The following is a 15,955-nucleotide window of genomic DNA, read 5'->3' on the forward strand; positions in this document are numbered from 1 at the left end:
GACACAATTGTCATTTTTGGTTGGGTGAACTATTCCTTTAGTAATTAATTTTATTAATTTTATTATTATTACTATGGAAATATTAAAATATTTCTTAAATGAAATAATACTCTTAATAATAAACTAAAACTGCCAGTAGGTGGTGGTAAATGTGTTAATGATTAAGTCATCGAGTCATTTATTCATTCGATTCGTTCAAATGGCTGATTCATTCAGGAGTAATGTAAATGGTTCTTTATGAATGGTTCATTGAATCATTAGGCTTGTTTGACTTGAAGCAGATCATCATCATCAGACCGATCAATGTGTCACGGCAAAATTGAACAAAAAAGACAACATTGTGTCTAAAATAACACAATATTAACTTCTTACTTACTGAACTGTTGTATAAGATCAGTATCACATTTGCACTCATGTGATATTGCACTTATATGACATATTTGCCTATATGAGGTAAATATGATACAAAAACTCAAACAGGCATTTTTTACCCATATATAGAATTTTAGGGACATTCTAATACATTCTCTGGGCTCCATCACGCAGTTGCCCCATATTTATCATCAATTGACATTATGAAATGTCAGATGACCTACGTAGGTCTGGTGCGGAGCAAATGCATTAAATGCGTAAAATTTTGCATAATTAATTGATGTAATAAAAGCATTAAATTACCAGCCCTATTACACACACACACACACACATATATATATACTGTTTATGTCTGATACCAATGCTAATCTGACAACAAACTAATATTGCCTGATGATGATAAATTGTGCATTCTGGATTGTTTCTAAGTAGAGCTAAAGATGCTCATGTCTCCTGCAGAATGCCTTGCAGTTCCTGGAGTCTTATATTCCTGAGGATTTGACAATAGCCCAACTAGAAGGAAGTTCCAACTCGCTCTGGACCATCAGCCCCCCAAGCAAGGAGAACCTCATTAAAATGCTCAGTAAATCAACTGAGACGTTCCCTCTCACCTTCGCCTGGTCCATACAGAGGTACTGTAGAGTTCAACATCACACCAGCATACAGACACACTGAGCACGTAGAAGAACCTGGTTTGCGGGTGGATAATGGGTAAAATAAAAGTAAAATGCTGTCCAGATTTCACCCTGAGATCCAAACATTTTATGGTATTTTCCTAGATAAAATATTTATCATATTAAAATTTGCTGTTTTACTCACCCTCAGTCCATCTAAAATGTAAGTGACTTTTTTTCTTCAGTAGAACAGTAAAGATTTTTACCAGAAACTGCCACCCTAAGAAAAAGATTTTCCACCCCAGAATAATAAAAATATAATATAAATAATAATAAAATATAAATGTAAGCAGTGTTTCATGTGCTACTTGATGACAGCGTAACATCAAATAATCACAAGAAAACATGGCTTTCAGTAAACTGTGCCAAGTTTCCAAGTTCATACAGTATATAATTCTTTGGTATTTGTAGTTTTTGACAGTAGTAAAATGAAAATATTTTTTTCCCAAAAGCTGATTGCTGTATTATACATCTGTATTTGTAATTTAAATTATGTTGTATACTGTAATAGACATTGAGCATTAAAATAATTCCTGAATCCTAAAAAGAGTTTTTTGTTGCAGTGTTATTCATCTTACAAGTGTTCACTGAGCAGGAAAGTCCTCTGTGTATTTGAATTCTGTAAGCATTTTAGAAAACTGTAATAACTAGATTGAAAAACAAATTTATGCTGACTTGTTTTTTAAACAAAGTCTCTAAAGTATATCACCAAACAAACCAATTGTAATGCACAATTGTTTTCTATGAGGGTTGTGCGTCACTAAATACAATTATTTAATAAATACCTGTTTACAATAAGCACTTACTCGTGCACACAAGACAAAGTTTGAGGATGCAAACAATCTCTATATATGAGAGAACAAGCTCGCTGCAAGCTGCAAGATTTGTGCTGGCGCTCTCTCGTATTACAATAATGCGCTCTCGACATTTGCCATTAAAAGAACACACAAATGAACTATAAAAATGTGAATAAAGTTTTTAAAGCTGCAATCCATTTCTTATTGGTTAAATCTTATTGGAAACTATCTCGTGTTTTTCCATCGGTGCTCGAGACCTGTTTCAAATAAAAACCTTCTTTACTGCCACCTACATCTTGGATGGCCTGAGGATGAGTAAATTTGAGTAAAATTTTTGGTGAACTAACCTTTTTAATGTTTTTATACAAATATATTATTTGTATATAGAATAATCACGCTGGTATCATCTCTTGTGAATTTGTTCTGCATTTAAAGACACTGACATGATTATGTGCCTCTCTGGTCAGGACTAAGATGTTAACGACAAAGACTGATGTTTTCAGTCATGAATGAACTGAATTACTTTCTGTTTAGTCTCATTTGCTGCATTCGTCCATTAGGAACCTCAGTTTAGGTGCCAAAGTTGAAACTGCAATAGGGAAACACTACATTGACTTGGACGAAATTACCAGAACTAAACTTACAAATCTACTGAATGGAACTGAGCAAAAAGAAGTGTGAGTTTAAGCTTCAAACATATTCAGACATATTTTTCAGACATCTTTTTTACCACTTAAAAACCATTCACATGAATGATCATTTGTAATGGTGTTTTTTATTAAGGAACATCGCAAACATTTTTCCAAGATACATCAGAGCACCGAGCGACTCCAATGCCAAGCCTATTGAGCAGCTTTACCTCGGTAATACACCAGCTCCCCATCATTTGGTGCATTGCTATGCATTTGTACAGCCGTCATCATGCCTGTTTCTCTTCACTTTTCTGTGTGCTCCCCAAGGGAAACAATACATGAACATCACACTGTCCTTACATAAATCCAACCAAAACAGCACAGAAGGCCTCCAGGAGTGGTGGATCGTGAAACAGACAGAAAGAGGGCCTATATCTTGGAGGGATGGAAGCGAATCTGGCCTGGAGCTCTACATCATCAGTGACCAAGTCAGTCCACCCAGTCTGGGCTTTCTGGCCGGTTATGGGTGAGTGACATGAAACATTATAGTCGGAAGTTATTTGTCTGTCCTTCCTAAAGGGACAAAACTGTGCATCTATTACTGAGCATTCCTGTGCCTAGCATAATTGAGGTTTCATATGAGAGGAGGTGGATTTTTGACCAATGAGAGTTCGCTATGGGTGGGGCTTCTCATTAGAGAAACAACACAACTGATATGCTTCTACAACTAAAACTCACAGTAACTAACATTTAAAGAGATATATTAAGTGTTGTCTGTTTAAGAATATTTTTTATCCAAGTCCAATTCAATATAGCGATGCACCAAAATGGACATAGAAAACCTTTTTATGATACACTACTGGTCAAAAGTTTGGGATTACTAATCATTTTATTTCTGAAAGAAATGACTGCATTTATTCAGCAAGGATGAATTAAATTGGGAAAAAATAAAAATGCTGTTCTTTTAAACTCTCTATACATCAAAGAATCCTAAAACAAAAAATCACAGTTTGCAGCACAACTGTTTTCAACATTAATAATAATAATCAGAAATGTTTCTTGAGCTGTCTTTCAGCATACTATAATGATTTCTGAAGGATCATGTGACACTGAAAGCTGGAGTTGATGCTGTAATATTGCTGTTTTTACTGCATTTATTATATAATAAATATGGCCTTGGTGAGAGTAACATTTGAGAGTAACAATAACTTTGTGTACTGTATATTTAAAATAATAAAGTATATATATTTTAAAATTAAATTAAGTTTTAAATAATCTCAAACAGGCATTATTTGACTGAATTTTCATCCCTTTAACATCTAACGATCCTGACTTTTTTTCTCGCAATTCTTAGAATTGATAGGAAAAAGGTCAGCTGTGTGTCATATAAATGTAAAATTGCTAGAAAAGGCCATTTTGGGAGAAAACGTAGAGAATATATATATATATTTTTTTTTTTTTTTTTATTCCATGGTGCAAACTGGCTTCCATTGATATTTGTTATGATATGATATGCATCCCATCTGAACCAAATGAACATGTTTTTATTAGTCTGTAAGGAACTTAATTCAAAAGTAATTCATAGCTAATGTTGAGTTGAACATGTGAACCTGTGTGTGCACAGGATCATGGGTCTGTACATGTCAGTGGTTCTGGTTATCGGGAAGTTTGTGCGCGAGTTCTTCAGCGGGATCTCTCACACCATCATGTTCGAAGAGTTGCCCAATGTAGACCGGATCCTCAAGCTCTGCACCGACATCTTCCTGGTCCGAGAGACGGGGGAACTGGACCTGGAGGAAGACCTGTACGCCAAACTCATCTTCCTCTACCGCTCTCCAGAAACCATGATCAAGTGGACCAGAGAGAAGAGTGAGTGAGTGAGGATGAGGACGCTGACCTTCGGAGGAACTCCAAACGAACCATGAGAAGCGTAAAGCGGGAATTGTCCCTCCTTCCCAAAGAGCACAGTTGAATTGAACCAGAGAAGCTTTGCTCTTCATGTTAACTGATGAAACGTTAGCACTCGTGTAGTTTTCATCCAGTGGACGTGTACTTGCTAGTGTTTTTTAAGGGCTTGATAAGTGAACTTTAGGGCTTCCAGGCATGCGCCACTTTGATACGACTCTCGTCTTTGGGAGTGCATGCGACATTATGGACGTAGACGAGAAATACTCAACCTACTACAGACTTTAGGCTTGATTTTTAACTTCTCTCTGAATTCCGAAGGTGAGAAACTGAAGCCCTGTAGGTGGCGCTGTGAATTTCGTGACAATCTCTATTTGCCTTATTTCATTAGTACAATCAACTAGACGCATCATTATCCACCACCTTTCTCAGGAATACATTCGGATCATTTCATCACAACGGGATCTCAAGCTTTTTTCTCATGTACGACGAAGTGTGAAGTGGAACGTATGCAACAGTAATAACTTCACTCATCTGTAATTTATGAACACAGATTTGGAATGTGTAAAGGACGTTTAGTGTTTTTATAAGGCTTGAAGTATTATGGCTTTTCAAAATGAATGGGAGATTGTTTTCACATTAATGATTGACCAGTTTCAGCGGATCTTGTTATTTAAGAGCCTTATTTCATGAAATAGAAAGAATTTGAACGTGTTTTCTGTGTACATTTCTTCATACGTCCAATTGTTTTTATGAATGGTTTACATAGAAATTTGTTCAGAAGTAATTTCGAATGTGTCTGTGTACAGTACATTTGTTTGTAAATTCAAATGATTTTATGAATGATTTACATGGAATTGCTTCGTAACAAATTTTTGAATGTGTTTCTTCATAAATCCAAATGATTTTCTGAATTATTTACTATGAAATTTGTTCAGAACTACCTTTTTAATGTGTTTCTTCTATGTATAAATCCAAATTATTTTAAGAATCATTTATTCAGAGCAAATTTTGAATGTTTTTGTTTATATTTTTGACGTGCACAGTTATTGTTCAGAACAATTTTTGATTGAATTTCTTTGTAAATCCAAATTATTTCATTGATGATTTACACACATTTGTTCAGGACAAATTAAGAATGCATTTCTTCTTCATAAATCCAAATAATTTTATGTATGATTGGGGTAAAATTGTTTAGAATGAATTTTAAATGCATTTCTGTATGCATTTTTTAATAAATCCTAATAATATTTGATTTATTCAACAATGTATTTAGAACCGATTTTAAATGTGTTCCTATGTATGTTTCTTCATAAATAATTCATAAAATAATTTGGATTTACATAGAAATTCATTCTAAATAAATGTTTGGTGTTCCTGTGAAATTTATTTGTCATAATTCTAAATTATTTTATTAATTATTCACACAAAAATTGTTCTGAACGAATTTTGAATGCATTTCGATGTACATTTCTTCATAAGTCCAAATCATTTTAAGAAATATTTACATAGAAATTCATTCAGAGTGAATTTTGAATGTTTATTTAATCGTAAATCCAAGTTATTTTATGAATGAATCACAGAAATTAGTTTGGAATGAATTTGAATGTGTTTCTTCATAAATGCAAATCATTTTCTGAATGATCTACAGAGAAATGTATTCAGAAATACACAGAATTCATGGAATTTCAATTGTTTGCTAAACCATTTTCACAGTGCAACAATAACGTATAATGGTTTTGCGAATGTTTCTGGTCATTGTGCTTCATTCATGCAACACAAACAGAATGAACATTTTCGTCTTTCAGAAATCAATATTTCGTGGAAACATTTGACTTGTGGTGAAAATAAATAATGGATATTAGTTATAAACAGATAGTCTACATCCTTGAAGGCATGAGGCGTTTTCAGATTGTTAGAGTAATTAAATATGCATCGCCAGGACTGTTGTACTCGTCAGAAAGTTGTTTGTACATGAGGAAGAATCTGACTCACATTTGTACTACGTACTTATATTTATTTGAGCAATACGACAGGCGGGTGGACCATAAAGGACATGAAATCCATTTTTATCCAACACCTTTGGCATCCATTCTCAGGAAGGAGCTTTCTATGATCAGGGACTCACGGATGAACCGCTGGAGTCTCTGCTAGGCTGTAGATTTACAATGGGATCATGTACATCATATATGACTATCAATGTGAGCTCCACGCCGACGGATCGTGTTGTGCTGATGCTTGAGGAGAACATTGAATATTGTTTTTGAGTCCATCTCTGAACTATGCATTAAAGACAATGTAGCATGAATGAAAAATAATGTTTAACATGAAACGCTTCCATTAGTTTGTGTGTGCAGTACTTTTTCAGCAACATCAAAACGGGGGGAACAGAAAAGCTGTAGCCGGATGAAACGGGAAATGGTTTATTGACTTCAAATAAAGCACACAATTAAAGGACAACATGCCACTTTTCTTTCTTTTTTGTTCCTGTATTTCTCTTTTTTTCCCAAGTACATGGTTTACACTACAGTTTAAAAATCTGTCTTTTTTTGTGGTAGAAATGAATAATGAAAAATGTGTAAATCATCTGCAGTGAATTCATCAGTAGCCTAATTCTCTGCATAGTTAATAAGAAATACATTTAACAGCAGACAATCAATGACTGTATAGATTATTATTTTATTAGCTCATTTTTGCATCTTTATGTCTGTCAGGTTTGTATATTTGGAAAAGCAACATGCAACTCACTTCACAGCCACATTTACATTTCAACAACACTTACAATAAATTACTGTACATAATAATAATAATATAGTATTTAAAAAGAAATTATAACTGATTCAACATCACTTTGACATCACAGACATTGTTCACAAATAAAAGTAAATAAAATCTGTTAACAACTACACAGTTCCTTATCAAATTATAAGAAAACATTTACAAACTGAATGTAACCAACAATATGATCACACACACACATCAAAAAAGGCCAGTACTGATAATTTACAGGCTCAACCAATGGTGTGAGATTTGGGGCGGGACTATATAACTGACCAATGGAAGACGAATGCTTGTAACTTGACTGAAAACACTGCAATCAATAGAGTGCTGAAAGGATGAAAGATTTTTGTAGTTGAAAACCTGAAAATGAGCATCAAAATCATCTTGACGTCAATGTTCCTTTTTTTTTTTTTTGACAAATAAGTTCTGTGGTTCAACAAAAGATCTTTTCACATTTTTATTCTACATCATTTACCAGTGTTGGAGGAGTAATGCATTACAAGTAATGTGAGTTATGTAATCAGATTAGTTTTTCAAGTAACTAGTAAAGTAATGCATTATTTTACATTTACAGGATAATATCTGACCTAACTTTTTAAAGTTCAAAGACACACAGCCTGAGGTTTATTCAGTCCACTTTTGGTGTGAAAGTGGCCTTTACAGTTACCAAAAATATAACTTTTGGGGGTTATTTTTATTAAAAATAAATAAGCAATCCCAGCTCAGGTGACAAAAAGTAACACAAAAGTCATGTTATGCATTACTTTCCATAAAAAGTAAATAAGTAATGCAATAAGTTAATTTTATGGAGTTACATTATTGTAATGCATCACTTTTGAAGTAACTTTCCTCAACATTGGTAATATATATATATATATATATATATATATATATATATATATATATATATATATATATACATACATAAACACACACACACACACATACATATATATATTTATGTATAATTTTTTTGGTTGAAAACAAGTCTAAATGGGACTACAGAGGTTGTCATGCTGAACCAGTATTATTCCAGTATCATTGAAATACTTTTAAGGTTTTTGTATTTATTAGTTTTGTTATTTCCTGCTTTCACTGTAATATTAAAGTTTTAGCAATTTTTTGGTGTTTATTTTTCAATTTTAATTGATATTTTTACTACAAAAATTTAAACTATATATCAATTTAGTAAAAAAAAAAAAAAAGAGTTTTTACATTATATTTTATTTCAGTTAACATTTATTTTTTATTCAAGGGATGATTTAAAAAAAAAAGATTTTAGTTAACTATAATAACAGACAGATAAACTCATCTACTCATAATTCGCTTGTCACTGCCATATTGTGTTTATAATCACACTTTTGAAGTATTCAATCTCAAACGTTCAGAGAAAATGAAAACTGAAAGTGTTAAAGAGAGTTATGAGTTAGTCCTTACGTTTAGCTTTTTACTTCTGGCAATGTTATTATGCATGCTTCAAAATTCATAAAAATTGTGAAGATTATCGTGATGAACATAACATGTAAGAATCACAACCTTCTGTTGCTCACAGATCTTATTTTCTACAGTTATTCAAAAGCCGATGGAAAAACCCTATTGTGTTTTTGTAAAATAAACCAGTGTGACACTGACTACAAAACACGTCATCACTTCAGGGCTCTATTGCATTTGGTGCATCTTGTGGCAGAGAAATTAACCTCTTCAACATTAAATATGTTAAACTGATGTCCACAGCCCGTATGTGTAGGGTTTTCTGTGTGCCTGATGAGTAAACGCACAGAAATCTGGACACTCCCAGGCGGGACAAACAGGAACAGAATGACTCCACTGCACAAAGGGAGGAAACACTGATATCCTCGTACACACACACACAGACGGATGGAGGAGTCAGGCCGTTCTCTCCATTAACACAAACCGCCCTCATAATCATCATCTTCCTCGGCCATGGGTGGGCCGGCACTGCCCCCTTGAGGAGCAACAGGAGATTTCTTCTTCTTTTTCTTTCCGGCCCCTCCACCGGGCACCTTCAGAGAGATCGCCAGCTTGGCATACTGCACACACACAGACCAGCAAACAGCTAGTGATGATGTCACTGCATGATTACTGGAGTTTTGAGAATATAGCAAATGTCTAGTACATATGCTATGTTTTCACCAAGGTTATCGTTAATGAAATCTAAAACAAAAACAAATAAACAAACAAACAATCTTACTTAAAATAAGCAATGTATAAAATAAGATATATTAAAACAACCTAAACTTTTAGAAATTTGTGTACAGTACTTAATTAATTTATTTTTTTTTACATTTTTTATGCAATTTTTTTTACTAAATAAAAAAAAAAGCTAAAACTAAAAAATACCTAAAACTACACAACAAAATTGCTAAAATTACAATGAAAATAGATATATAATATAATTTATATATAATTTATTCAAAGTATTACAAAAAGTAACTACAAAAAGTAAACCAAGTATAAATATATCTTAGTGATAATAAAATAACAAGAAACTAAATATAAAGATGTGCATTTTGTTTGTCTATTTCAATGATAAGTGGTCTTGAAAAAATTCTATACTAACATGTACACAATTATTCAAAGGTTTGGGGTCAGCAAGATTTTTAGAAATTTTGTTTTTAATTTATATTTTTATTTTACTTTAATATATATTTTTTAAATTTACTGATACTGAGCTAAATGACTCCTTTAGTGAGCGTAATGATGTTTGGTTTGATTGTTCACAGTATTGCGTGCGAGGACTGACACTCACGTCGTTGTCCATGTACTTCAGTAAAGGTGAGTTGCAGATGCGTGACACCTCGTCCTCGTCCTGCTCGTCATACGCTTTCAGAAGCACCTCCATGTAAACACAGTCCTCGCTCCCACTGAACCCTGGGAGACTGAAGAGCCCAGTATTTGACACTGATCAGAGATCACACTGGTGCTCTGAAGGATGATGGTGTTACTCGTTCCTACCTGTAACTTTCTCTGACACACTTGTCTGCCGCCACAAAGTCTCCTCTGTGGAGATGAACCAGCACTTGAGCGATGGTTTTCTGCAATATCAAACATCTGTTCAAACTAATGCAACATTAGAATGCAAAGTTCTGTGTTTATTTTACAAAGCAGCTCTTGCACCTTAAAGCAGGTGGGGTAGTTCTCAATTTCCTTGTACATGTTCTTCTCTTTCTGAAGGGACACTGCGGCCTCGTCCAGCCTGAGCACAAGAAACACAACAGCAACAGCTCAAACACTGGTTCAGCTAGCACGGAGCATACAGAAAGTACATCACTATCATCATATTACTAATCAGTACTATGAAAGAATTTAATCATATTTTTAATTTTTTTTTCTTTTGTATTTTCTGTTTTTTTTTTCATTTGAATTTATGTTGAAGCTTTAGTAATACATTTTATGCCCCCCCCCCTCCCATTTTTATTACAATTTTGTTTTGTATTTTCAGATTTATTTTGTCTACTTCAACTTAAATCAAACAAAACATTTGACATATGGCAACTAAATGAAATAAACTAAGGAACTGAGATTTTATTCTTACATTTTCCAGTTTTATTTAAATTTTAATAATGAAAGAAGTTTTAGTAATTCTGTTAGGTCTTATTTCTTTATATTCATTTTTATCTCAATTTATGAACTTCAACTAACATACTTGCCTTGGCAACTAAATAAAATTAATAACTAACAAACTTTTTTATATTTTATTTATTTTATGTTAAAGTTTATTTTATGAAAAAAAAAATATTTCTAAAAGTTTTATGTTATAACACAGGTATTATAACTTCAGATGACTTGTAATATAGTGCAGAATTCATATAGCTTTAATTCATTTTATTATAAAGATTTATATTGTGAAGCAGTGTCCTTTTTGTACCATATTACTGTTAAGTATTTATTAATATTTTTAAATTAATAATCTTAAAAAGTTTTTATTTCTATATTTTCCATTTTCATTTTTTTGTTTTGTTTTAGTAATTATATTTTGTTTTGTCATTTGTATAAGTTTTAAAATATGCTTTTTTATTTGAAGTCAATTTGAAGTTTTTTGATTTATGTTATCAATTATTGAATTTCAATGAATAAATTATTTTTGATATTTCTAGCTTTAGTTAACAACACTGTTGTGAAGTCATCAGGAGAGCTAGTGAAGTAATATATTATAATATATGCAAGCATGTGATTTATTGAACAATCAGGATCATGCATCACATTGATTTTACAACAGTAAAAGTGTCATTATACATGACATGGACTGTTAATGCATTAGTGTGTAATGTAGCTGTTTGTGCTGTAAACAATATGCAAAGTTACAAGAACAAAGTCAAAATCAAAAGAGTTGATCTCTCCGACAGAAAATCTTGCCTGAAATGCCTTATTGGTTGTCCTGCCATTATTTCTGTGATTTAGCTATGATTCCATGTTGCATATTTGCATAATGCCCACCTACTGCTGCTTTGGCCCGCCCACAAGGACTGTTGGAAAGCCAATTATGGTAAAGAGCATTAAGCACAATCAAATTGGCTAACCAATCAACAACAGCCGGGGTCTGCCGACCAATCAGAGAAGACTTGGCTTTTTGGAAGGCGGGGCTTTAAAGAGATCGTAGCATTTTAGGCAGAGGGTGAAATGAGCTGCTGTAGCAATATACAGTATGAAAAAAAAAATGTTTTATCACATGTTAAATCATCATTGAATAATTCATCACAATATGGGCGGTTTAATGCTTAAAGACGCACCTGCGCAGTCTCACCAGAAGTCTGGAGGCTTTCCCCAGAAGCTCTGCGGCCTCTCTTAGCCGATCTTCATTCTGAAGACAACACAAACCAGTTCACATGGGTTATGTGTGGACAAATGGATGATTTTGGATTGTTCCAGGATTATTGATTAACCATGTTTCCATTTCCTCACCTCAAACACAGATGCAGCCTTCTGATACAAGTCCACAGCTTTCTCCAGATCAATCGACTCGATGAGTCTGAAGAAGTGCACGGCACTAGTTAACACCGGTAATGGTAACACAACCTTTGCATGCATATTATAGTTTGTTTAAGCATAAGAAACTACACAAACAACCTCTCAAAAAGAGTTTAGATCTGTTTACTCACTTTCCAGCTCTGTCCAAGGCTATTCCAGCAGTGCCAGACGTCCCGTTCTCCACGTACATGATGCTGGCCTTCTCGATCAGCTGAACGGCTTCGGGCATTTTCTTCATGTCCTGCAGGTGAAGAAGAGTCAGTCGCACATGTCTCAAACCTACAGGCCATCCATAACAATCACTGCATGGCCAACTCACCTTCAGCATCATGCCAGCCTGTTCATACGCTCTGAGAAGAAGAACAGCATCTTTCATCGTGGGTTACATTGTGCAGATGTAGAAGTAAAATACATAGAGTACAGTTAACTACAGCAATATGTTTCAACTATTAAAGGAAATTGGTAAACTATAGATTAGTTTAGTAAATGTATAGATTAGAGTTAATAAATAGCCTTGAAACATTAATGGTCACTTACTTCGCTGCATGGAAGAGTCTGTGAATTTTAGTTAAGTAAATATGAGTATCAAATGAGAGACTTAACCAAAATCTAATCAAATACTATACTGTGCAGAAGTTTGGAGTCGGCAATTTTTTCATGTTTTTGAAAGAAGTCTCTTCTGCTCACCAAGGCTGCATTCATTTGATCAGAAATGCATTAAAACAGGAATATTGTGGAATATTATTACAATTTAAAATGACTGTTTCTAGTGTAATATATCGTAAATTGTAATTTATTTCTGTGATTCAAAGCTGAATTTTCAGCATCATTACTGCAGTCTTCAGTGTCACATGATCTTCAGAAATTATTCTAATATGCTGATTCGCTGCTCAAAAACAACATTTCTGATTATTATCAATGTTGAAAACAGTTGTGCTGCTTCATATTTTTGTGCAAAAGGTGATTTTGTTATTTCCTCAGGATTCTTCTATGAATATAAAGTTCAAAAGAAGATAATTTATTTGAAAAATAAATATATAATTGTCTTTCCTGCTACTTTTGATCAATTTAACGGACCCTTGCTGAATAAAAGTAATAATTTCTTTCCAATAATCAATCAATCGATCAATCTTATCGACCCCAAACTTTTGACAGTATTGTGAATATACAGTATATGGCACATTCTCCCTACACATTTTACCCAATATTTACAAGAACTGACATTAAGGTGAATAAATCAGCATAAAAAAAAAATCAGATACTGTAAATCTCTGTGGTGTATGGCTCTTTTGCACATTACAGTAATTAGTTTTGTTTGTTAAATTAACTTTGTAATTATGATTTCTGGGAGGAGAAGGATACGCTTTGTTTTCTGTGTGGTACTCGGCCTCCTTCAGGTATGCATCCTTCGCTTGTTCAAACTGTTTGGCGTTTTTGAAAGCCACAGCTGATATAACATCAACATACATTGTGTTATGGTCCTATTTCACTACATAATGACCTTCATCAATAACATCAGAGCAAGACGTCAGTTCACTGAAGGTCTACATCACCTGCTTTTGCCATCTCTGAAGCGGCTTCATCATAATCAGGTTTCCACTTGGTCATGCTGGTCTTCAAGCTGCATATAGTAAAACAGATATTGTATGGTGATCACTATTATCCCAACCCTTGCCAAAAGAAAGTGTGCTTAAATGTATTGAATGTGCACGTATTTTTGCTGTGTTGAATAACATACTTAAGCACATGTAAATGACTTGATAATAATTTGAACTGTAGTGTGTTATTCAATATTATGTTGAAAGTGTTATGTTAAGCCTAATAAACTGCATCTTTATAATTATAGATGTGGAATTAAAACGTATATTTAAATACACAACATAAAGATTTCAATAGAAATTACATCAAGATATAATTTAGTTTACCATAAATGCTTCTCAGTAGATACACTTTCATAATGTTTTAAAGAATATAGAATTAATTATTAAATTGCATATACAGTACGCATGTACTTAAGTCCTACTTAAATGTGTCAAAACAGCACTCTTAAGTTGCATTTAATATAAATTCAAACTATAATGCATTTTCATTTAATTGTAAATAACATACAGCTAAATGTATATGGGAACTTTCAGTTGACACCAAAATAACATTTTTAAAAGTATGCTACTCTTACACAATACAGTATATTACAAAAAAATATATTAAAAATACACAATTGCACATAACATAATAACTAGGTGTTTGAAAACAACACGCAAAGCCACACAAGTGTAACTGAACTTCAGATTCAAAATTTTCTGTTTAATGCGATGTGTAGCCTGTGACAACTTGCCCCGGTCTATACTGCCTGATGGGCACATGGACATGCACTGGGTTTCAGGAATGGCCCACATCATCAGTAGAAGCCTCATAATAAAGAAGACCACATCAGGACCACTGCAGCTGTCGCCAAGGTAACCTCAATCACTTCACGCGCGATTACGCAATCAGTCTCGCTGTGTAACATCATCATGAACGCGCATCAGGATCCTTAACCACTTGGACATGACTGCACCGATAAATGAGCTAGGCTAAAGACAACTGCAGCAGAATTAGTGACAGCGACAGCGTAAGTCTGTAGGAGAATATGTTTCATATCTCACCATTTCTCGGCTTTGGCGATGTGCTCGTGCGCCTCGTTGATCTTCTGCGCGGCCATGGCTCTCGGTCTCGCGGATGATGAGGATGAGGATGGACTGTTACAGATTATCCAGATTTTCTTCAACAGCTCATCCACGTCACGGTGTTTTTCTACGGGAGCCCGAGTGGGATGCTGCAAAACACCTTTCAGCATCTGCGATTCACACTTGTCACTTTTTTTAGTATACTCACATTTATTTGAGTATGAGTAGAATTTATTTATTATTAATATTATTCTTATGAATTTATTTATTTACGGATTTAAAATGTGTAATTTGTATTTAGTTTTAATTATTATAGAATAGCCTATAGATAACATTTTCAATGTGTTTCGAGATATTTACCTTGTGTTATATTATATTATATTATATTATATTATATTATATTATATTATATTATATTATATTATATTATATTATATTATATTATATTATATTATATTATAATGTGTGTATTAAGTAGGCCATATGTATGTATGTATTTATTTACATATATAATTTTTGTTATTTTTGTGGTTATATCAAATATGGATAGAATATTTTAAATGTGTTTATAGATATTTTCCTTATTTTCATTATTCATTTATTTATATATGATATTTATATATTCTAAGTAAAAGTTATTTGTTTTATTTATTTATTAACTGATTGGATTTATTTGCGATTTTAGAATATAGGTAATATTTTAGATGTGTTTATAAACATGTTCCTTATCTTTATTATTCAAATGTTAAGGGAAACGTATTTATTTAGTTATTAACGGATAGAGTGTATAGAGAGAGCGAGAGAGAGAGAGAGAGAGAGAGAGTGTATATACATATATATATAAATAAACTTGTAGGCTATATATATTTTCCTATCTTACATGTGCAGAATATAAATTGTTTTAATAAAGTAATTTTTGTTTTCTGTCAAAAAAGGGAGAAAGGTGTTAACTGGTGCCATAACAATTTTTACACTATCGTGTAAAATATTTAGTTTAAAAAAAAAAAGTTAAATATTAGGTAGGCTTATAGAATTAATATTTATTTTGTATGCTTTTTAATAAAAAGTAAAAAGAAACAAACAAACAAAAAAAACTATTAAAAGGGCGACAAATGTCTGCTTATTTAAGACATCTGACA

The 15,955-nt window shown here is 33.0% G+C and overlaps 2 protein-coding genes across 2 annotated transcripts in view; one reads left to right on the top strand and one right to left on the bottom strand.

Moving 5' to 3' along the window:
• Window positions 1-4,906, top strand: part of LOC132096943 (piezo-type mechanosensitive ion channel component 2-like) — a 79,396-nt gene extending 74,490 nt beyond the window's left edge. The window contains exons 48-52 of the mRNA XM_059502628.1: window positions 832-1,004; window positions 2,404-2,520; window positions 2,627-2,706; window positions 2,803-3,001; window positions 4,100-4,906. Coding sequence (XP_059358611.1) covers window positions 832-1,004; window positions 2,404-2,520; window positions 2,627-2,706; window positions 2,803-3,001; window positions 4,100-4,352 — 822 coding nt within the window. The 3' untranslated portion in view covers window positions 4,353-4,906. The remainder of the gene's footprint in view (window positions 1-831; window positions 1,005-2,403; window positions 2,521-2,626; window positions 2,707-2,802; window positions 3,002-4,099) is intronic.
• Window positions 4,907-8,120: 3,214 nt separating this feature from the next.
• Window positions 8,121-14,950, bottom strand: LOC132095710 (gamma-soluble NSF attachment protein-like). Its single transcript, XM_059500820.1, has 12 exons — window positions 14,796-14,950; window positions 13,704-13,771; window positions 13,513-13,597; window positions 12,688-12,705; window positions 12,470-12,500; window positions 12,282-12,391; window positions 12,085-12,151; window positions 11,913-11,983; window positions 10,300-10,378; window positions 10,138-10,217; window positions 9,932-10,061; window positions 8,121-9,212 (listed from the first exon to the last, which is right to left on the bottom strand). Exons 1-12 carry the CDS (start codon window positions 14,849-14,851, stop codon window positions 9,066-9,068), a joined length of 942 nt encoding a protein of 313 aa, XP_059356803.1. The 5' UTR covers window positions 14,852-14,950; the 3' UTR covers window positions 8,121-9,065.
• Window positions 14,951-15,955: the final 1,005 nt, after the last annotated feature.

Source organism: Carassius carassius, chromosome 20, assembly GCF_963082965.1.
Source record: "Carassius carassius chromosome 20, fCarCar2.1, whole genome shotgun sequence".
Lineage (NCBI taxonomy): Eukaryota > Metazoa > Chordata > Actinopteri > Cypriniformes > Cyprinidae > Carassius > Carassius carassius.